Genomic DNA, 22,564 nt, shown 5'->3' with positions numbered 1-22,564 from the left:
ATGGAGGTTTTCTTAGGGTCTTTAAAATATGAATGTATTGCTGTTCTCCAGCAAGAGCTTTTTGTCTGTGGTGGGGCTCAGCTTGAATTATGGTGGCGGAACAATATCTGAGTTAATAAAGTGAACATTTTATGAACAATCTCATGAATATATGAGGAGTTTTGAGCATTGTGTGTGGCCATGTTTGTGCGTGTTCACCTGGGAGAGAAAGGGGAGATGAGATGCCTCTCCTTGGCCCAGCTGATGGTGGGAGGCGGGACGCTGTGGACCTCACATGGCAAAACAACATCTTCACCCTCGATCACCGACATCCTCATCGGCTCTGCTGAGACTCCAGCACCATCGACGTTGGTCCTAGGACGGACTGAATGTGGGCAGACAAACACAGAAACCGTTATTCCAATTTATAGAAAAACCATTATACGTGAATATTTAGTATCAAGGTAGACAGTTGATGACAGAAAGAATGATTTTATTTTGTTTTCAGGTAAAAAGGGTGAAACCGATTCAGAATATTAGGGGTGTGATTATTGTGAAACTGTTTTAGTCCAATTAGGCGAGTGATGATGCCTCAACTAAAAGTTCGGCTTATTTCAATTAGCTCTAGGTGTACAATAAAATTAGCCTGAGATGCTAGTCATGATGATCATTGTCAAAATGTCTCAGGATGAATTAACTAATAATTTGTTAACATGACATTGTACATATAACTCATTATCCCCATCAAGGCTGTTGTGTTTTCATTCCCACATCTTTGTTTGTTTGTCAATTATGCGAAATCTACTACACCGTGTTCCATGAAATGTTGAGGCGAGCGTGGGGCATGACCACAGCAAGAAACCATTACATTTAGGAGTAGATCAGATCCGGACATGTTTTCACTTTCGTTAACATGGCGAGATCGGGCGTTAGCTTTGGCGGAGCTATGCGTCCACCGAGCGCCCTTCTTGTTTATTTTTGTGCAGACTGGCGACGAGGCTCACCATAGACAGTGAGCTGGACCTTCTTGGAGGCATAGCCGGCTGCGTTGGTGGCTGTGCAGATGAACTCTCCGGTCTCATTTCCAGAAGGGGAAGCGATGCGAAGGCTGCCGTCAGAATCCAGGGAGAAGGCAGGACCACCCAAGTACAGCAGCTTCCCACCCTACAAAACAAATCACAGCCGGGAAAGGGCAGAGGCCAGCGTTTATTTCATTAACTCGGGTTTGTTAACATTTGACATGGCGGCCAACACTGACTTGAGACCAGAAAGGCTGTTTGGTTTGTGTTTGAATTAATCATTTGATTCTCTTCCCTGCTGGGAATGAGACGCTAATGTTTATACAATCATATAAACCAAAACAATCATCAGGATCAGGAATGTGTCATATCTGGACTGTCCTTTTGTATCGGACACGATTTACCGCATTTGACTGGATCGATGTTACAGAGAACAGCAAAGGAATCGGAGGTAATTTCATTTTAGCATCTGGTGCATAACTCAGCAGAGTCTAGTTTCATATGTCCCTGCAGCACTGTGCACTTTAACAGCAATGCTTTTACAACTGGTGTAAAAGATCAGCCCACATACAAACTTAGAGTACAAACCGATACACAAGTCAAGGCTGAGCATACTGTTCAAACCAATGGATGCAGGTAGGCCTGATTTCATGATGCAGTACAGACACACATTTTGACACAAAATGCCAAAACCAATCAATGGAGTGAGCATTGCTCTACAAATATAGAGTTACCCTGATTACTGATTACTGACAAGAACGTTTTCTGGTTTTCTGGAGTATAACCCTTCTCATTGCCCTTTATACATGGAGCGATAAGGTCAACACAGACCTTGGCCCAGGTGATTTCTGGGTTGGGTACTCCACTGGCACGGCAGGGCAGTGAGATGGGGTTCCCCTCAATCGTGCTGAACACTTGAGGGCCATGTTGAATGGTAGGAATCACTGTAAACACAAGAAGAAATACAGTCGGACACATTTTCTGTGCATCGAGTATTTATAGAATCTAGTAGATTCATTCCTTGTATGTACTGTGTATTTCGTCGTCTCTGTATACAGAACCACGTGTCTTAAAACATCTGGAGAAAGTGAAAGTGAACTCCTAGAACTGATACGTTCCCAAACTATCAGTCCTGATTTGGTTTTGCTTTAGTCCTGGGAGTCTGCACAAAAGATCAGCTCCTGGAGCATCATCTTCGAAATGGAAAATATGTTTTATCTATACAACAAAGTCACTTTCTAATATGTGCTATTTACAGTATAATATACATTAAATGCATACATTAAAATAGGATTTATTGACTTAGCATCTCGTACACATTGCTCACTGGCCTATTCAGTTGTCAGATATTTCTATCATATCCTCAGTGCTGGTGGGACATGTATAATGCAGCTTTCAATGTAAGACTAAGCAACTTCATGTGCTTGTGGTTAGTTATGTCATTGTGCACACACCATATACATTGACAGTAGTGGTATCGTTGGCAGCCCCAACGGCGTTCTCTGCCAAGCAGGTGTAGTCACCCGCATCGTCCAGCCGGATTCTCTCAATATGCAGACTGCCGTCCCTCCTCACCGTCACATACTGGTCTGATGTTACCTGACAAATCGCACATTCAATAAATAGGTTTGAGTTGAAACAAGGTAAAATGGAGGCGTCTGCAAAATGAACGTCCTCTGTGTGTCCTCACCAGGCCGTAGTTGTGTAGCCACTGCCTCTCAGGTAGCGGATTGCCAGCCAGTAGCACACAGGGCAGAGTCAGCGGCTGGTCCTCGATCACGCTGAGCACAGCCGGACTCAACGCGATGACAGGCAAGACTACAGATATCATGAAAATACTTCATGTCAGAGAATAACAAGGAGACTGTGCTCAAGAAAATTATCAAGTAGAATCATATTAGCAGGATTGATGGTATTTGATTTGATTGTAATACAGTTTGTGGGCAGCAGCCTCTTCTGTGCATAGAAAACCCAAAACATACAAACAGGTCAAAGACATCTGAGTCTTTTAAAGTACACATGCAAAGAAACCATATTGATTAACACAATCCAATCCAATTTCATATCTGAGACAGAATAATAGACGTATGCCTGAAGGTGTTTTCCACTGTGTTAAATCAAAGGAAGCATGTGTTTTAAAGTTAGTGTGTGTATTGTATAATGAATAGGGAATGTTTGGTTGCTATAAACACAGTGCAGCTTGCACAGTACACACTTTCCATAGCTGCTAAAAGCATCACATACATAAACACACACTCTTAATGGGTATTCAAGATTCATATAGAAACAAGTGCAAAACTTTTGCAGGGACGCTGCAAAAAAAAAGGTTGTAAAGTAAGTAATAAATAAAGAATAAGCAATAAGACAGTCAGTAGCAGTAATAACACGATAAATAAAGTAATAATAAGATACAAAATGTTTACAAAATAATAGAATAAAACAAAAATAATAATATTTAGTATGTGGGAGCAGCGATGGTTAAATTCTTATTGCACACATTTACGATTTAGGGACAAAACTGGCAATAAAATGACCACCTCAACACAAGTGCTCTCACACACACACACACAAACACACACACGCTAAACACAAATGCTACTGATACGCTAGTTGCCCTGCTCTCTACTTCCATTACCGTCCAAAAGAAACTACTGTACATGTCCCTCTGCACTGGGTGTGTGTGTCTGCAGGGAAATGGGGCAGTGGGGCAGTAATAAATGTGTGTCATCTGGGTGGGTCTGTGCTTTCTGACCTCTGGCCCACAAGTGCTCGGTTTGTTTCCACTGTAGAGCGACAGTGAAACAGAAACAGTGGTTTAACAAGGCACATGTGTTCAAACACACCCACTGAAAGGTGCTAATGAAATCAACACTCTGTGTTGAGGCCGAAACGAAACACACACACACACACACACACGGAACATACAGAAAGATGTTTCAGAAAACATAGCTGATATGGAAACATAATATGTTCTTTGACAATGTTAAGACTTGGAAAAATGCAGGTTTTGCAAAAAGGAATAGCCGCATGTGTGAGTGAGTGTGTGTGTGTATTTTGTTGCCGTGGGGCTTTCTTTGAAGTACAAGAACATTTCACGGGGGACAGGGGTTTTCTTAGCAGTTAGATTCTTCCACACTACTGTATTCCCTCACTTGATTTACAGCACACAAACAATTGCCATTTCCCCTTGATGATTATAAAATTTACTAATTTTCTAAGAAAGAACAACATCCCATCAGAAACAAGGCATTTGAAATAAAGCAACATTCTTACCCAGTCCAGTCACAGTGACACTGGCCTCAGCCTGGATCCTGCCAAAGTGGTTTTGGGCCTCACAGATATAAACCGTCTCATCCTCCACCCACAGGCCTGATGGTCAGAGGGATGATCAGGTGTAAACAAAGAGTGTCTACTCATTTAATGTATTTCTATGTACGTATGAATCATAAACTCACTGGTGATATGTAGGCCTCCCCTGCTCTGTGTGACGGTGCCATGTGTGCGGGACACATTGAAAAGGGGCAGTCTGTCCTCTCTGCGCCAGGTGACCTGTGGTTCGGGGTAACCTTGGACATGGCACAGCAGGGTCACGCTGGAGCCGATGTCTGCCGCCACATCTGACGGCTCTCGGGTGAACTTGGGAGCAGCTGGAACGGTCAAAGTTAAAGATTACAAAGGTCAAAAAGTTTAGGGGGACACTTGTCCATCTGCAATGGCTCGGACTTATTTTTAGATTCCAAAAGTCTATATTTGTACAAAAGCAGAAAGATGCGAACACCGAATTTGCACAAGATTTATCAGCCTCTGGAAACAAATTGTTGGGTGTTTTTAAATTGTGTGCTTGTGCAAAAGATCCACCTCCCACTGTAGAACCATGCATGGATACAGACACACCCATGTGCTAGCATGTTTAGTTGTAAACCAGACATGTTCTTTGCTTGGTTTGTCAAAGGCATCATTCACTAACAGCTCCAAAGCAGTTGTGTGTCAGTATACATCAGAGATTAGTCAGAGCCATAACAGCAAGTTTAAGGCTCCAATTAAAGTGATCGCTTTTATCCCTCTAATCTAGACCTGCTTGTAGCTGGGTTAATTGTGCTTTATTGTCCAGATCGGACACTTAGTCACAGTAGCTTGGAATATGGACAGAAATAATACAGTTTGGGACATCCTGATGGGATAATATCATGTAATTATAATAACCTCCTGTTTCAACACTAAGAAACGAGCAAAGACTCTGTCGTGCTTTTACGAGATTAACTAAACTAGCTGCTGCTCTCACCTCCTACATCCAGAGAGATCCTTCCTGACGAAGTGCCGGCAGCATTGACGGCCACGCAGCTGTAATCTCCAGCATCGACCATCTGGGTCTCCTTGATGGTCAGCGTCCCTCCGAGTGTGTCCACGTCCCAGAGGGATGATGAATGCAGTTGGACATCACCTAAAAGTTCAAATAAAATACAGCAGTCGAGTTTTGTCAGCTTTTTAGGAAATATAAGCGTTATTTGGGCCGTGTGAGCAAGTCGAGGATAAGACTAAAAACTACTCAAGATAAATGATTCTCTAACTTTTTAATAACGTTTCACGGTTTTTGTTTGTTTCTCTCTCCAGGACCTTTACCTTTGTGCCACAGGATCTCAGGCTGAGGGACTCCAGAAGCTGAACAGGCCATAACCATGGTTTCTCCGATGCCAATAAGAATCTCACTTAACGCCACAGTCACCACAGGAGGTTCTAGGGAGAGAGAATTGTTGCAGAATGGATCACAATCACAAACAGAGGCAGCAAGCAAAATGTAGTGATACTAGTGTGCATGTCTGAGTGTGTATGTGAGGGAACTGTTGTGTGTCTGTGAGTGATTTTCTTGAATTGTACAATTTTACGATAATCATGTTCGATGTCAGATGTTCAGTCCTTGTTTCTATTTGTGCACAAGTATTTTTAACTTTTCACTTGAGTGTGAGCACTGTGCCACTCACCAATGTAAGTTAGGATGGAGGTCATTGTGTCCGTCCCCGCCAGGTTGCTCGCCAAACATCCATACACGCCTCCATCCTTCTTCTCCATGTTTCTCACAACCAGTGAGCCATCGGGAGTCATCCTGTGTCTGTGCGTGGAAATTGGAGGCATTTCAGTACATTTGGGAGCGATGAGACAGAAAGACAAAAAATAAAATGGTTCTAATACATCACTGTTACATAAAAAAACAGCAGCACATTTACCATCAATTTAAAACTTTATTTAAATAGTACCTTCAAACAAAGTAATTGCAGTTTACCTGCTGGATGCCATGATGAACATGTCGTTGTGTGTCCAGAGCAGACGGGGCGGTGGGTAACCGCTGGCCAAGCACCTGATCCTCACTTCTTGTCCTGTCGTGAAGGTTTGATTCCGAGGCTCGACTGAAACCCTGGGCACCTCTGGAGGAAAAAACAAAACACGACATGAATCTGCTGATTATTCACCGAATCGTCCAGTTCAGCCATCAAACTCAGTCACACAGCTTTGGAGCATGTGGAGCCGACCCTGGTCTCCTCATCTGTTTCTCAGCATATCTTTCACCCTAATTTCATCAGATATTGATTCCAGACCCTGGGAAGCTCTGGAATCCTGGGAGATATTTCCGATTGATTCGTGATTTTCAACTCATCCTTTTAAAGGCTTTGTTTTCTCTCTCATATTCCCACAGCTAGAATCATCTCCAGAGTCTGTGACCTTTCCAGATCGGCAGCCACAGCTTCAAACAGTTGAATAGACACAGACACACACACACACACACACACACACACACACACACACACACACACAAGTACAGCAAGTGTGAAGGAATGTATAGGTTTGAGCCGATGTTTCCACTTCAATCATCAGCGATGCCGGTTTTCAAAAGAAATACAGCGCAATTTTCCAGATGCCGGCAGTAAAAAAATGTGACCTTTGATATATTACAAGCTTGAGAACAAATTGAAATACATCAACTTGTCACTTCATTGGATCTTAATCTTAGCGCCCGAGGCTGTACAGTGTTGATCATTTAGCAGACAAAAGGTCAAAAGGAAGGGCGTCGGAAAGCGGGGCAGGGTCCCTGTCGTTTTCTTTTACAGCTAAAGCCAAACTCTTCTCTTGCCGCTATGTCTCGCAAGGTCACAGAGCCCTGAGGGAGAAAATGACACATCGGAGTTCAGAAAGAAAAGGAGGATCTTGAGAGGGAAGACACATTCTTTAACCTTGACTCAGCAGCACCGAGGAGGAGGAGGCCTATCTTTAGCTCTCACCTGCTCCATCTTTTCCTTTTTCCAAAAAAACCTGCAATCTCTGACTATATCCACGTGAAGATGAATCATTTCAAAGTGCTGCTTACGTGTGACAACAATGTGCATCCACGACAGCGTTTCCAGGTTTTGCTGCTATATTTTCTTATTTGCCACTGTTTTCATATTTACTGTCGTGATTTCATATTTATTGTTGTGTTTACGTACTTGCTGTCGTGTTTTCGTATTTGCTGTCGTGTTTTCGTATTTGCTGCCACGTGTTTGTACTTGCTGTCGGTGTCATATCGCGTTTTCGTATTTGCCGTCGTGTTTTCGTACTTGCTGTCGCGATTTAAGCTGTCGTGTTTTCGTACTTGCTGTCGTGTTTTCGTACTTGCCGTCGTGTTTTCGTATTTGCTGTCGAGTTGTACTTTGACGTGTTTCGTACTTGCTGTCGAGTTTTCGTATTTGCTGTCGTGTTTTCGTACTTGCTGTCGCTGCTTATTTGCCGACGTGTTTTCGTACTTGCCGACGTGTTTTCGTACTTGCTGTCATGTGTTATAAAAATCACACACTCCTGTACAGCTGTGGTCAGACAGATTTAAGATCTATTATATATTTTATGACTGGTAAGTTGTCAGCTCCATGACAACACATGTAGTGTTGCAGTATACCGACATATAAAAAGAATCGTGTGGCCTGAAGGTCAAAATGAAAAGACAGGTTTTTTTTACATTTTGTTGGTGTAGTGTGGACATGCGCTCAGTTCCACAGTTTTCTGGCCAAGTGTTGTAAGATGTCAGCAGACTTGACTCACTTCAAAGTGAAACTAATGACTATGATGGGGCTGACCAGGGGGAAAACCCCGGGGGCTTGCTAACAGCTGTTACCGAAAAGAGATTGACATAAATGAATCGAAAAAGCAGAGAGAAAATGGTTTGAAAAAGAATAAAAAAGACAGCTGTGACGGGCTGATGTGAAATGAAGGCAAGTGAGGAGATTTTAAAAGAGAGAAAATGATCCAGTTAAACCAGGGAAAATGTTTTAGGGTCAACTGTGCTACTTATCACTCAGCGAGACGAGCTAAATAACAGAGTTCTCCTCCAAACCTGCCGGCAACTCTGGTATTAAACCCGCAACTCCTGCGTCTGTGTCACTGAGGTTTGACTTTGACACAGTTCACTCAAATTAAAATCACACAGGTTAAGGTAAAGTGGAGCAATTTTTTTTTTTTTTGTCTTAGAGTAAAGATAATGTTTTTTGCTTTACACATTAAGAGCCGGCAACACACACACACACAGGGAGGATTTGAGGCTACACTAAGCAGCATATGGACTCTGAATTATCTTCTTCTGGGGCCGATGGTTGTATAACAGAGTAAATACAGGGTTGGATATTGGATTATGCAAGACACCGCTTTCTTCCTCTTTGTTGCTGCCGCGAACCTCTAAACCTCGGTAGGTTCTGGCTGAGGTCGTCGGCTAATGGCAGATTTTAGCGGCTGTAATGCATCCACTCTGTGCCGCTTGCCAGATAGTCAGCGATACGCTCTTCCATCTGCAAGTGTTCCCGATTCGGTGTCAGGGAAGTGTTAGAAACAAGACTATAGGAGCTGTCAGGAGATGGAAAACTCTACTTTAGCGCTGCCTGAGAGTGAGGCATTAATAATTTTCACGCCTCCCAGAAAGCATTAGGGTGAATTATAGGGAGCAGGGGAGGGAAGAAGGGTGGCGGCACCTGGGAGATGATTTTGTATTTGGGAAGGAGATTGTGTTGGCCAAGAGTGCTGCTCCCCAAGGTTTAAATCACACAGAAAAAAGAGACACACATGCCAAAGGCAAAGTCTCACACATATATGCATTTTCAAAGTTAAACACTCACTTTCTAATCATTCGATCAACTGAATGATTAGTTTCACACCAAAGAGAAAGACACAAACACGCACTCCTCACCTTGCACGCTCAGGTAGATTCGCTCTACGGTCGCCCCTCCTTCGTTGATGGCGATGCACTCGTACCAGCCTGAGTTATCCGGAGTCACGGTGGACACCTGCAGTGAGAGGTTGCCCAGGACTCGCACCCGCGGGCCCAGACGGGCATCGTGACCCCCTCTCAGCCAGGTGAGGTTGAAGTTGACGGTGCTAGCGACGTGGCAGGTGAGGACCGCGCGGGAGCCTGGGCTGGCGGTGACGTTACCCTCAACAGTGATGGCCGGAGGCGGCTCTGCAGAGTGAGGACATGATGTTGTTGGTAGCTGCCAGAAACTTGACATCATAAACAAAGCTAAGCAGGAATTCAGAGCGAGCAGTTGTTTTTCTTCTTGCGAATATTTTTGTATGCAGAGACAGTATTTTCTACTCATGAGGCACAATCTTGCAGACGCTACTAACTTTCTGAGTGAAGTCTATTATTAAATCTTGGGGAATTTTGTCTTCATTGAAAGTGTGAAATAAGAGAGAATGGGAGAAGACACGCGGCGAAGATCTTGGTCGGATCAGAACACGCGGCCGTGGCCTCCATCTTCATTTTTCAACTAAATTTGTTTGTCTTCAACCCCAAAAAACACCCATAGAGTTTTTACTTGCATACATTTGCTTAAGAGCCTTTTATTTTCTAATTTCACCTCCATCAAGGAGACTTTGTTGCTATTGTGTTTGTTTCTCTGAATGTCTGCAGGATTACTCAAAGACTACTGAATTTCCAAGGAATTTTGTGGAAGGGTGTGACAAGACCCAAGAAAGAACCCGTGAAAATTTGGAACAGATTTGGATAAACTGGTGGATCCAGGAATCATATTTTTTCCAATTTCTTTAACGTGTCATGATAGGGCGTTAGCCTTGGCGGAGGAATGCGTTTTCTGAGCACCCTTCTAGTTGTGGATAGTTTGATCTCTTCATGCCTCTGACAACTACTAAAATGTGATAAAATGGGGAATATCACATTTTCTGTGTTTGCTGCTCTAACATCTCAAAGACATAAGAAAGTAGTGAAACTGGGTTGCAGGTGGAGTAATGGCTTTAGGTTCTGGGAGTCACTGATTTAGACCATTTAGCTACTCAGGCACAAAACACAATCACATTATCAATTCTAGCTAAAAGTTTAAATTTTAAATAAAGTGTTTTTTTTACAAATTCCTCTGCATAACGCCCACAATCTTTGTGCTATAGTCAGATAGGACCCTCCATCAACAGCATCACCCTTGTATAATGCACTGCTGTCCTCCACAATGTTTGCATGTAAGTGTGTACATCTTAGCTTTGTATAAAGGTATTTCATGTACTTAGCTTTGTGCAAAAAAAACAGTAACACGCCTTATTAAGGGTTTTTTCCTCTTTCTCTGTGTTTTCTCTCGTTAAACTAAACCCTTGAGCCTCATTGTGTCGTCAATCATGTCTTTCAGTGGTGAGCCAGAGCTAAGCAGGGAAAAGAGGGAAAAGGGGGAAGGAAAGTGAAGACGAGGGAGAGGTAGCAGAGGCTCTGGTAGGGGGAGGATGCTGGAGATCTCGGCACAGCTCTGTGGGATTAGGAAGACATACATTTGGCAGATGAATGGTATAACGTGTGTGTTTCTCTGTGTGTACATGTGTACAATGTGAGGCCCTGTCACTCTGTTCAGAATATAACTGGCCCACTAACAAAGGTCGGATTGTGGCTGAGGAGGACTAATTTCACCTCATTTCCGAGACATTATAAGTGGGAACAGTTGGACAAACGTAGTCGCCTCTGCATCGTTGGACCGTGAGTTACAGTCGTGAGGTTGCGCTCATAAATTACACAGATCCATGCCTGACTCCTCTCTTTCCTTCTTCTCTTTCACAAAGTGTCTTTCAACTAACTCTCTTCTTCTCCACTCTCCGACGTCTTCCCCTCCACCGTTTTTTAGGAACGTTTGGACAAGGAGACGTTTACTGACTGAGTTTGGACTCATGTGGTGTCAGTTCAGGTATCGCATCCTGGAAAAATTGTTCTGTTTGAAAAATGAAAGCACTACAGAGGATTTGGGGAAAAGAAAAATTACATTTTTGTTTCAGCCAGTGGTGAAACTGAAAATTATAAATCATTATATATTCCTTTTTGTCTGTGCTCCAAGCTTTGACAACATCAAGATCACAAGCGCATCCTCCAAGTAATTTATGACCTGGGTTATGAATTTCTGAGATCATAAATCATCATGCATTTATTACTGTGGTGACGAGTGGTCTCTGCTCTGCTGTTCACATTGAGTCCTAAACCCATTTTCTTTCTTGCACAGCCTGGAACTTATTTACAGTTTTAAAACTTTTCTCATCTTACACCACATCCACAGTCCATTGCTTAACAAGTCAGGCACACAAACCATACCAGAAACCCCATGACACGATCACTGGCAGGCATGGATTACATCTTGTTGTAGAGCTGGTTTCAAACTTTCCATAACGTTATATTAATTCTGCCATCATGCAGGTTCTCTATATGGGAGCCACAGCGAGAGTCTAAATAAAACCCACAGTGACTGGCACTTGTATTCATAACCCTGGGTTCATAAGTAAAGTGTGTGTGTGTGTGTAAAGCTCTAGAGCATTACATAAAATCCGTCTTACAGCACCATTTAACTCCAGATATTTTATTTACTAAACATGATACAGGACATTAAAGCCAATGAGACTTTAAATTACTCAATGTCCAGAGTAGATCCATCACACACTGATTATACGTTGAGTGTAATAACAGTCCTGGCTCATTAGCTGCAGTGATGGATGGTAGATTAGATTTTAAGTTTTAAATTAATATAAACTACAGCAACGACATTCTGAATCAATCTTATGTCTTGTATTCTGCATATCAATTTTACTTTAGCTCATTGCTGAATGTCTTCACAAGCACTGTTGTGAGCAATGTTGCATTTTTTGTCTCTGTACCTTTGATTTTAATAGAATAGTTGTAGTATAAATAATCAAATTAAACCTTAAATATACTGGTAGAGTTACAGGTTATCATACTGTGACAGTTGTGGAATGTTAACATACCTGAAACATCCAGGAAGGTGCGAGCTCTTCCCGTCCCTGCACTGCTGACAGCAATACACTCGTAGTCGCCCTCGTCCTTCAGAGTAACCTGGGCTATTTCCCACGATGCACTTCCAGACTCACTGGGATCAAAAGAGTTACAGAAGAAATGGAGAGAAAAGCCTGTTCAATAACTTTGTCTTGTTATGCTATGCTATGCTATGCTATGCTATGCTATGCTACAGATTTGCATGAGAAGTGAAAACCAACATCATCAAACTGAATGTCCAATATGTCTCCTGGCATAAAGAGGAGGGAGCCAACCCACCATCGTCATCCCAGTACAACAACATCTGTGGAGCTCATTTCGAGTTTGAACATGACCGTGTGTCGAAACCTGGTACAGTAGAAGAGCAGCCCAGAAAACGAGCTTTGACTGGTCACGTGTTGCTAATATATTGTAATGCTTAAAACACGGCTGTATGGAAATGGCATATAGGCACTTTACAGCTTGTTTTTTTTAGCCAGAGTATTACCAGGGTTAGGTTGTTCCTTCCTTTTCCTTGTGTTCTCCCTCTGTGGGCTGTCTGTCCCTCGTTTGTCTTTGTGTGTGTGTGTGTGTGTGGTTGCCTCGTTCATCCACTGCCAGCTCATCTGCACAGCTGAAGCTCATCATCTCCTCAACTCCACCAGCCAACTGCCTCGTTTTACTCTCGTTCCCTGTGGTTTCTCCTGCTCCATGCTTACGCTCTTTCTTTCTCAACTCTTACCAACCCAGCCCAGATCTGCCAGTCATCCTGATTCACCTGCACCGCTCCATCAAACTCATCACTCGGTCCGTAGCTCAGATCCCACATTCCAGCCTCTGCCCCCTCATTTGAACCCATTTCCATATCTGAAGTAAATTACCCTTTAAACTTTCCCCTGCCTGATATAGAACTGATTATAACAGATATGTGACGTTTGGGACTTTTCGGACTCATTTTCTTTACAACCGTGCTCACCTGAGAAGTTGGTCCACCCCAAGTCGTCTTCCATCCCGACTAAAGCGCAGGGTGAAGGGGATCAGGCTCTCTACCTGGCAGTTAACAGCCCCTCTCTGGAGGTAGTAGCCATGAGTTGTGGCTGGCATCAGCACCTTAGGGGCACCTAAAAGAGAGATAATCGCTGAGGCAGTTAATAAAAGTAAGCAATTCCTTACATCTTCATTTTAGTGGGGTAAATACGGATCACCATCACTGACCAGGTATGATACTGGAGTAAGAAACGCTGGAGACCCTTTGGAACAGGTAATCGTCCCGGTCGTATCCAGTCACCCGCAGGAAGAAGGCCGCGTTGGGCGGAACGAACTCTGTGATGTTCCACAGGCCTTGCGGCTGGCGTTCAGGGTAGTAGCGGATTGGCAATGTTTTAATGACTTCACCCGTGATTGACAGGAGCTCCAGCCTGTCAGCTCGAGCAGGAGGGGACAGTCCAGTGATGTTCAGCAGGATGTGGGTGGGAATACCTGGAAAATCCACATGAAACATACTGTATTCTTTACCGCTCCAACGCTACAAGACATGAGTGAAGACAACAGGTGAAGGAGAAAACATACAACAGCTGTGGTGTCCTTCTCTGTTTTTACTATTTGGAAAGAGTGACCTCACTGACCTTGAACTGGCCGACTAGAGGTCTTTTTGAAGTCCAGGGTGGGATTTTTGGAAAACCCGGCTCTGAAGTCAATAGTGCTGAGACCTGAGATACGGACAGAGTGTCTTCCTTCGCTGGAGACCTGTATCACAAAAAGGGGAGATTTACATTAATACTTTTTCAAAACTTATATTGTGTGTCTGTTGTATTGTATAACTACTTCTTATTATAGTACAGGGGTTTAAACTAAATCGGTCATCATACCCAGGTACAATGAAAGTGTAAATCATCAGTTTTGTTATAAGATAAAAGTAAAGAGAAGCTTTATTGATCCCATGCCAGAAAAAAATTCACTTGTACAGCAGCAAAAAACATTTTTTAATGACAGAGAATATGTAAAATACACCTTTGACTGCAGACATATTATCAAAAAAGTACTTGAGTAAAGTACAGTGGCACATGATGTTGGCATAAGGAAGTACACTGCATTTTAAAGGATAGTATGCTATGCTAAGCTAAGCTAAGTATATAAACAGGTAAAATTCCCAATAACTAGCATACATATGGAACAATATGATTGTCATATGTTTTACAAATACAAGTAATTTGCAAATGGACACCACAAAAATAGTGCAAATAATGGTGACTCATAATATGGTGTGGGAAATGCATTAACTTCCTGAACAAAATATTTCATTATTTCAATATTTGATTACTGTTAGTTCATATTGATTTTGCCCCAAACCTTGGCCTGTTGTACGTTTCATGGTGCTCAAACAAAAGAAAGAAGAGTTGTAGCATCTACGCTCTGAGAGCTTTAAACAGACACACACTGAGGCTGTTTGTGTAACAGCCTTTGTGTGCATCCTCCAACCAGCCACACATGTACAGACAGGCCAACTGACTGACAAGTATCTTACACCCGAGCTTATAAAACATCCACGATTCAGAGATGACCCACTCAGTCTGACATTCATACTTTAATTAAACAAACACGACCACTATAATCAGAGATTGGCTAATGGCTTGTGCACTCTTCGCCATGCAGGGCTCTTTTGAAGCTTTTCACAAATGGAGACAGAGTAATTACAGTGAAGTATAGGTTGCTGAGAGGTGGAAACTCCTCACCTTAGGTTGCACGTCTTGGAGGTGCGACAGACACTGACTCACAACACACATCGAGGCATGCAAACCTAAACTGTCATTTGCAATTGCGTGAAATGAAAGAAAATGTGCAGATTTATTGTGTTTCAAGACGATGACTATGTTTTACCCAACATTAACTTTAATTCCCTGAAGAGATAAACAAAACAACCAGGACAGTGACGTGCATTCAGGCAGACAGATAACAATAGTTAAGCTTGATGTGAAATTGAGTTAACACCAGAACAAAGGGGATCTCGCACAACCTTAGATGCTAATGCCTGCCGTCACGAAACACAATACATGCTGTGGCCATCAAACCTGCCCTAATGGCTGCTATAGGATTATCCCGGGTCTTTAGTTAGTTGTAAATGAGGCCATAATTAGGGGAGAGGTCCTTTAAAGGTCATGCTTTTACCAAAAAAAGAACAGTCCCTGTCATTAAGGCACTCATTTCCCTGTTTCACACCCACCCAGACAAAGTGAACTGCCCAGGTCTTGCCAACACCCTAAACTCAACTGGTCAGACCTTGGACATTTTCCAGAAATTTTCCAGAGGGGCTGTATGTCAAAACGCAAATGTCTGAGTCGGTTGCTCCAGACATGTTTTCCTGCCAGCCCCCTTGTAAAATGCCCGGAAAATGACCCCTCGTCTGACATTTCTGGACATTTTCCTGTTTTTGTGAACGTGTCTGACCCGGGACAATCGCCTGCTACGATCTTCATATGTGTAAGACAATGACCGGACACAATTTTCCGGTCGTGTCTGAAAAGTGGTTTCACTCATACTCAGAGACACGCTGATTCACCCTGAGTGTCTGAAGGAGACGTATCACAGGTTGTTCCTCCCTACTGCTGACAGACTGTACAGCCGATACTGCTTTTATGACTTTTATGAAGTGTATGCATCCTTGTGTGTTTCTGTCAGAGAGAGAGCAGGAACAGGTCACCTGCGCTTGGCTTCCTTTGAGCTGTTTGCATGCTTTTAAAATTACAACGTTCCCAAACTGTTTTAATGGGCTATAAAATTCAGTATGAAGCTTAAATATACTTGTCAATGCTGAAGTCGCTGCAGCAAAAACACACTTCATCTGGATTACTCTCTGGAAGACTGTGAATGTCCTGTAAAGACTCTTTCACACCAAATTTAGCAGTTGTTTTAAAACGCAAGTAAACCCGCTCAAAACGACGATTGACTGATTTCCCTCTTCTAGTAGAGAGTTTGTCTTTCTGTTTTTTTCCCCCTGGTGCATCATGTTCGTCGTCAAAACTTTGCACATTAACCCCGGTGCCAATCGGGGCCGATTAAAACCTGTGTCTACTGCAGTCATTTGACCCCGGGAGTGAATGCTGATGACTCTATTCCCATTGAAGCCAGATGTGAGCGGGTGTTGATGGTTTTTTGACCAGTGGAAACTCTGAATATAGCATCTAACAATGCCTGGATGCAAAATAGGACCATTGATATAGCATGAAATTAGCACAGAGGGAGGGTGACGCTGCAAGAACTCACACGGCAAAACTGAAGAAGGTGATAGTGCGTTGAACCCATGTTCTACATCACCACAATATCCAATTAAAGGCAGATTAAAAAGGATTAAATTCCTTTTCACACACAATCTGCGGCCTGGGTTTTACACAAGGCTGTCACAGGCCATTAGTGTTACTGAAACCCAGCATGGCAGAACAAGCAAACTCCCACTGAAAGTATTTATCCACATTTCTTTGGACGTCCTGGGGAACACAGCTACACTATTTTTAGTTGGACAGCCAGTGTTGTGTACTGTGGGGGAGATGGAAAAGGCAGAGTCTGAGAGGAGAGAGGGAAAAAACACGATGTTGTGAGAGAGAGAGAGAGAGAGAGAAACAGCAAATCCCAGAGTGCTTCTCTGTGGGAGAGAATGTGAGGAGTAAACGTGTTGAGAGGAAGATGTACGAGGGAAGAAGATACTGTTAGTGACAGAGAGAGATTAAAGAAGACAGAGAGAGTGAGAGAGGGAGAGAGAGAGAGAGAGAGAGAGGCAGACACAGGACAGAAATAAGACCCCAGGATGCAATATCTGTTTTTATGTCTGTTTCATATTCTTTTCCATGAGAAAAAGTCCCCACACGGGATGAAGTCAGAAAGCACAGATGTCAGTCAGAGTTTGCTGATGTGGTCTTTAAGCAAATGTTAAACAGAAACCTCAGTGACGCAGGAGCATCTTTTACTCCAAGTAGAAAACAAAACAATCCAATTAATGTGATCAATTCATTGGAGCCCGACAGATTCATTAGTTGGCCGATAAAGATTGGTCAATATGAGCCTTCCACAGAAATATTACGGCTGAACATAACATCAGACCATAAACACAGATGTATTACTTTGAGTGCATTTTCACACCCATGTAACAAGAAACCAAAACCTCATGTGGACTTTAGTGGAAAACTGTATCTACCTGTAAATGCATGCGTGCACCGCAGCCAATGTTACAGTATGTTCTCACTTAACAGCCCATAATGTCATTAGTGCTTTGTGAAAAGGGGCTGGAAAGGCATGAAAAGGCGAGTTAAGAAACAGCCACTAATATGCTGTGTGCTGGGAACTTGCAAGTGATTAAAACCAAATGTTATGTGTAAAAGAGCATCCAAAGTAAAGACGTTCCACAGCAAATAATGGGAATACCTAACAACAGTATTGCAAATCTCTCAGCGTACATGCATCCTCTCCGATGACACAGTTTTTCATCCAATCGGCGGCCCCGTAAATCAAATGAGCGCTAACACAAAACACAGCTATGCGGAGATGAGGGAAAGAGTCCCAGCAGGGGTCTGCAGAGAATACAGGGGTCAGTGAGGCCCCCACGACAAATCACTCAGGTAAAAATGCTTGTCATTTCCCAACATCTGGAATTGACAGTGTTGGCAGTCAAATGTGTGACCTTTTATACATTACGTCGGCAGCAGGGTGCCGACAGTTTCAAATCCCCAACAGGAGCACAACGACGAGGGTGCTCAAACAGAAACGAAGGGGGCTGTGTTGGTTGGATTTTCTCCAACCAACCAGGACAAAAGAAAATCTCAGGCTCAAATGTGTCTTTGTGATCCTGTTTTTTTGTTTGCTGGGAGATGCTTTCCCCACACAACATGCGTGTTAAATTGTTTCTGTATCACTGTATTTGAACAGGCTGATATATTACTGCAGTAATTCAACTAAAGAGCCTTCCTATAGGAACACAGCTTCCTCCTGGGGTGTGAGTTGTGACCTCATTTCATGGTTATAGGCTACTACTGAACTACTTGCAGTAAATCTTTTTTAAAAGACTAGCTTCAGTTCTGGGAATTGTTAGCGGAAGCCTGCCACTTTACACACATTTCCAGATAAAGGATGAATTGTTTACCTTGATAGACCACATTCCCGGCTGCGGGTCCTTGATGCTGACAACTCTGGCAGAGTTGGGAATGTGCAGGAGCTCTGTCAGGCCGTCACTCTTCCCCACAACATTCCCTGGAGGCCAAACATGAACATCGATACAATTATTCCCCTTTAACCCATGCAATCAAATTCTTATGGCTCTATGGCTACAGGTTGCATACTCAATGTTGCTGTAAATTGTCCAAATATTAAGATGCAGGGTATGGTTTTAGCATTAGCCAGCATACTGTAAGTGAAGGAGCATGTGCTGAACATGTGGACCCCAGATGATGCTGGAATAAATCCAGTCCCATGAAGAAAAAAACGGTTTGGTTTTTGTTTCACCCACTTTACCTCTACCTGCTCTGTGTCCATTAACTGCGGCTTCTACAGTTAGCTTTGTTTCCTGAGAACTATCTCAAAAACAGTTGTCTCCTCTTTTTCATATATTTCAATAAGATCTTCCCACATGACATCTCAAATCCAAACCAGTCTCTAAAAGGTTTTCTGACTCTAAGTTCAATGCTCTGGAGAAAAAACAACACTGCAGCTGCACTGGACTTAAAGGCTTAAAGTCAGAATATTATGACTGTTTTTCATCAAATTACCACTTTATTCTCATAATATTGACTTTATTATTTTTTCCTTAAAAATAGCCCTAATACTCGAAGGATGTTGCATTGTTATTATTGTTCTATTATCTCTACAAACAACAAAACATACTGTAATGATGACTCAGTAATTTTCTATGTGAAAAAAAAAATAAAGAAGATTAAAATAATTTTCATACTCATCAAACTAATCAGTTCCCCCTGGTGCCCTCTGTTTTTGTCATGTTTATTCAGGTTTTTCATTTTCCCTTTGACACTCATCTTTGCAAATATGCTAATAAATGTCTGATCAATCTTTAGATTCCAAACTCTGTCGATATGTACACATAACACTTATCTTACCCTCTGGGTTTTTTATTTCGATGTCAGGTGCGGGGCCACTGAGGGCCACTGTGATTTGCTTGAGGCTGGGGTCAAAGGGCATCTGCCACGTGTTGCTGACCCCACTGAAGTGATCAGTGGACAACAGGTGGACTTTAGACGACTGCACGGCCTCCTCCACCCATTTAAGGATCTACAGCGATGGATCAGAAATGTCAAGAATGCAGGAAATACGCATCATTTATAATGTGCACACACACACACACACACAAACACACACACACACACACTGCAAACAAGGTTGTCCCTCTCAGCATGTGCAAAGCTTTCATCAGAAAATGTCTGACATTCCAGCGCAGTCTTGCCCCTTTATTTCCTCCTTGTCCCTATGGAGAATCCCACCGCTACTGTGTTAGACTCAGAACCAGATGCTGCTCTACCCGGGACGAAGGAGCATTCAGCTGTGATGTGATGGTAATATGATACAGTGCATTCATCTCAAACCATCTCAGTGTAGGAATGGGTGCAGGAAAAAAAATATTGACATTGATCAGAATTTCTCTGGATATATAAAGAATTTTCATCTTTTCATCCTTCAAGCCAAGAGCATTTTTCATATGTCATTGTCGTGGTGATATAAAACAAGACATTGTTTCTCAAAAGTATTTACGATACTACATTTCTTATTTAACTCTTTGCATCCTTTGAAATCTCTCCTTGGCAGCCGAGTCCAAGGAAGGTGCATGCATCAATCAACTGAATGTTTCTTGCACATTTGATCTGGAGTCTGGTCTTGAACACGGGCGCAGCAAAGGAGATGAGAATGGCTGCAAAACCAGACAGCTTTTCCTCTGAATCTAAAATGAGAACTCTTACCTCATTGACTTGTTTCTTGTCTAGATGGAAGACCTGCCCGGAGCTGGTGGAAGCGATCTCTTCGTAAGCCTTGTAGCCGATGTGACTCCTATCATCACAGTCCCCCGTCAGCACAAACACCACCTACACACATTCATGCACACATATCAAAATGTGATCTCTGTACCTTTAAACCTTACCTACACAAACCATGATAATGTATTTGAAAAAAATCGTCAAACCTGCGACTGTTTCTGCTGAATGAGCTGCAGGACTTCATGGGTCAGTTTGTAATCTTTAGAACGGGCATCGGTGAAGACGTAAATGTAGGACCCCGGCAAGGAGATCTCCAAAGCGATCTTGATGGCACCGATACTCATCTCCGGGCAGTCCCCGCCTCCCTGAGAAAGAGAAGGGTGTCGTCAGCATATGTGCTAATATACGCATATTGCAGCATCTGTAACAGTAACAGTCCTTTTAAGTTTTACTCTTTCAATAAAATTAAATCATATGTTAATAAAATGCAACCAGGTTAGTAACAGATCAGACCGAGAGGTTCTTGATTCTGTGCTTTCCTGTTCGCACACATGACCACTGAGCTATTATACTGCAGAGAAGACAAAAGCTGTAAGGCAGCTGACTGTTGACATCAAATGAACTTAAAAATAAAAACATATCTTGTTTCTAACCATTCTGACAAGAATAACTAGAGCAGGACTTATAAACTCTCTGTCTGACTAATTGGGTCTAAAGGAAATGTTTTCTATGGCATTCCAATAGGCATGTCTCTGTCTGTCTGAGGGGTCCAGCAGCCATCTTTGATGCATCATCTCCAAAGAGTAACATCTGGAATTGGGTGACCCATTATTTTAGGCCAAGGGGGGGTGAAGAGGGTGAATAGACAGAGTTCCTCTATTTCCTCTGAAACCCAACATCTCCCGTCTGGCCAGAAAATCAACTCCTCCATTCAACCTCTTCCCCCAGCAATAAACCTGATAACCCCCGCTGTGTACTTCTGCTTTTGTGGTTTAAAAATAACACGTCCTTCCTTAAAGGTTGTATACATATGACATTCCATCACGAGATGTTGCACTATAGCGTCCTGGACCAAAACAAATACTTCATCTGTCGCACCTTCAGCCACACCTCCCTTTGTGTTCTCAGCTAGATATTGTCTGTACCCTCCATGGGTGTTGGGGAACCTAGTGAAACGCTTCAGTTGGTAAATGTGTGTTTTTGAAACCGCACTCACTCTGAAATCCCTGAGCGCAGCACACTCTCAGTGGGCCTGCATGGTGACTATCAGCCAGTTGGAATGGGTAGTACTGCCGCTGTGTGTAGACCACTGATTCAGAGTGTTTTGCAGGTGACAGGTGTGGTTACGGTGTTAATCTGCACTTACAGCAAAGAAGAAACAGGATGGAAATTGTCGTGATCACCCGGGTGTCATGTTTACATGGCTGCCGGAGCAGGAGCCATCTTGCTTTCTTTGGGAGGTTCAGTGGTTTCACAGAGAGGGGCTAACATGTATTAGAAAAATACGGAGACCAGTAAAGCTCAGACACACAGAGGGATTGAGGCTTCATGTTCTGCTCAGGATGACAATATTTTTGCCATACCCCAAAATAGTTGTTGGTCGCTGTAATATTGAAAGGAGACATGTGTGTTTTCAGATTTTCCCTTTGCTCTTGTGTGTCATATATTTTTTTGTGAATGTGAAAGTCTACAAAGTTAAGAAGCAATGGACATAATGTGTTTTTTAAACATTAGAGCATGTAATGAATATGAGCACAATATGTCGTATTTAAAATCTCATTTATAACCTTTAAAAACTTTTCATGAAAGAAGAAGAAAAATGTCAATTCCAAAGAGGATTTTTCCGTGCACTTCGGCCAAAGCCTCTTCAGGGGATGTGCAGGTGAGGAGGTGAAGAAAAGCAGACTCATGAATGAAGCAGCGAGTGAGAGGAAGCTGGATCTCGTCCATGCTGCACACAAGACACATTCACGCACCAGATAGAGAGGAGCACATGCCAAGGATGCACAGACACTCGCCAATGTCTTTCTTCACAGGACAAACTTCTGAGTGCTACTTGGCTCTGTCTCCCTGTCATCTTTAGATTTAAAGAGTACTGGTTTTCCAGTTTTTCTACTTGCTCGAGTTGAGGAAGAAAGCTCCATCACAAAGTCCTCTCCCTCTCAGTACACAGACTTAGCAGTGCTCTGTTTAGCTGTCTGGCCATTGCATGTTTTTGTTTATACATGTGTTTGCAATGGTGCAGGAAGAAAAATAAACCTGAGATAGAGAAGAGATTTTTCAGTATCATCTTCCAAAGTCAACATGCGACCAAGGCTTTGACTGGTAGACGTCCTAGCAAC

The 22,564-nt window shown here is 42.8% G+C and overlaps 1 protein-coding gene across 2 annotated transcripts in view; it reads right to left on the bottom strand.

The window, feature by feature from the left end:
- The window catches only part of hmcn1 (hemicentin 1), a 76,784-nt gene that overhangs the window by 38,504 nt on the left and 15,716 nt on the right, over positions 1 to 22,564 (bottom strand). For both annotated transcript variants that reach the window (XM_035176054.2, XM_035176055.2), the window contains exons 3-22: positions 20,429 to 20,587; positions 20,208 to 20,330; positions 19,353 to 19,524; positions 18,386 to 18,492; positions 13,884 to 14,004; positions 13,474 to 13,737; positions 13,235 to 13,379; positions 12,252 to 12,373; positions 9,199 to 9,468; positions 6,277 to 6,418; positions 5,978 to 6,105; positions 5,619 to 5,732; positions 5,281 to 5,439; positions 4,454 to 4,645; positions 4,272 to 4,367; positions 2,689 to 2,816; positions 2,453 to 2,597; positions 1,830 to 1,942; positions 984 to 1,143; positions 199 to 364 (exon numbers count right to left, since the gene is read on the bottom strand). In XM_035176054.2, coding sequence (XP_035031945.2) covers positions 199 to 364; positions 984 to 1,143; positions 1,830 to 1,942; positions 2,453 to 2,597; positions 2,689 to 2,816; positions 4,272 to 4,367; positions 4,454 to 4,645; positions 5,281 to 5,439; positions 5,619 to 5,732; positions 5,978 to 6,105; positions 6,277 to 6,418; positions 9,199 to 9,468; positions 12,252 to 12,373; positions 13,235 to 13,379; positions 13,474 to 13,737; positions 13,884 to 14,004; positions 18,386 to 18,492; positions 19,353 to 19,524; positions 20,208 to 20,330; positions 20,429 to 20,587 — 3,026 coding nt within the window. The remainder of the gene's footprint in view (positions 1 to 198; positions 365 to 983; positions 1,144 to 1,829; positions 1,943 to 2,452; positions 2,598 to 2,688; positions 2,817 to 4,271; positions 4,368 to 4,453; positions 4,646 to 5,280; positions 5,440 to 5,618; positions 5,733 to 5,977; positions 6,106 to 6,276; positions 6,419 to 9,198; positions 9,469 to 12,251; positions 12,374 to 13,234; positions 13,380 to 13,473; positions 13,738 to 13,883; positions 14,005 to 18,385; positions 18,493 to 19,352; positions 19,525 to 20,207; positions 20,331 to 20,428; positions 20,588 to 22,564) is intronic.

This window comes from Hippoglossus stenolepis, chromosome 14, assembly GCF_022539355.2.
Source record: "Hippoglossus stenolepis isolate QCI-W04-F060 chromosome 14, HSTE1.2, whole genome shotgun sequence".
Taxonomy (NCBI): Eukaryota; Metazoa; Chordata; class Actinopteri; order Pleuronectiformes; family Pleuronectidae; genus Hippoglossus; species Hippoglossus stenolepis.
Note: the sequence above shows the minus strand (reverse complement) of the source record. Positions and strands in the feature narration are given on the sequence as shown.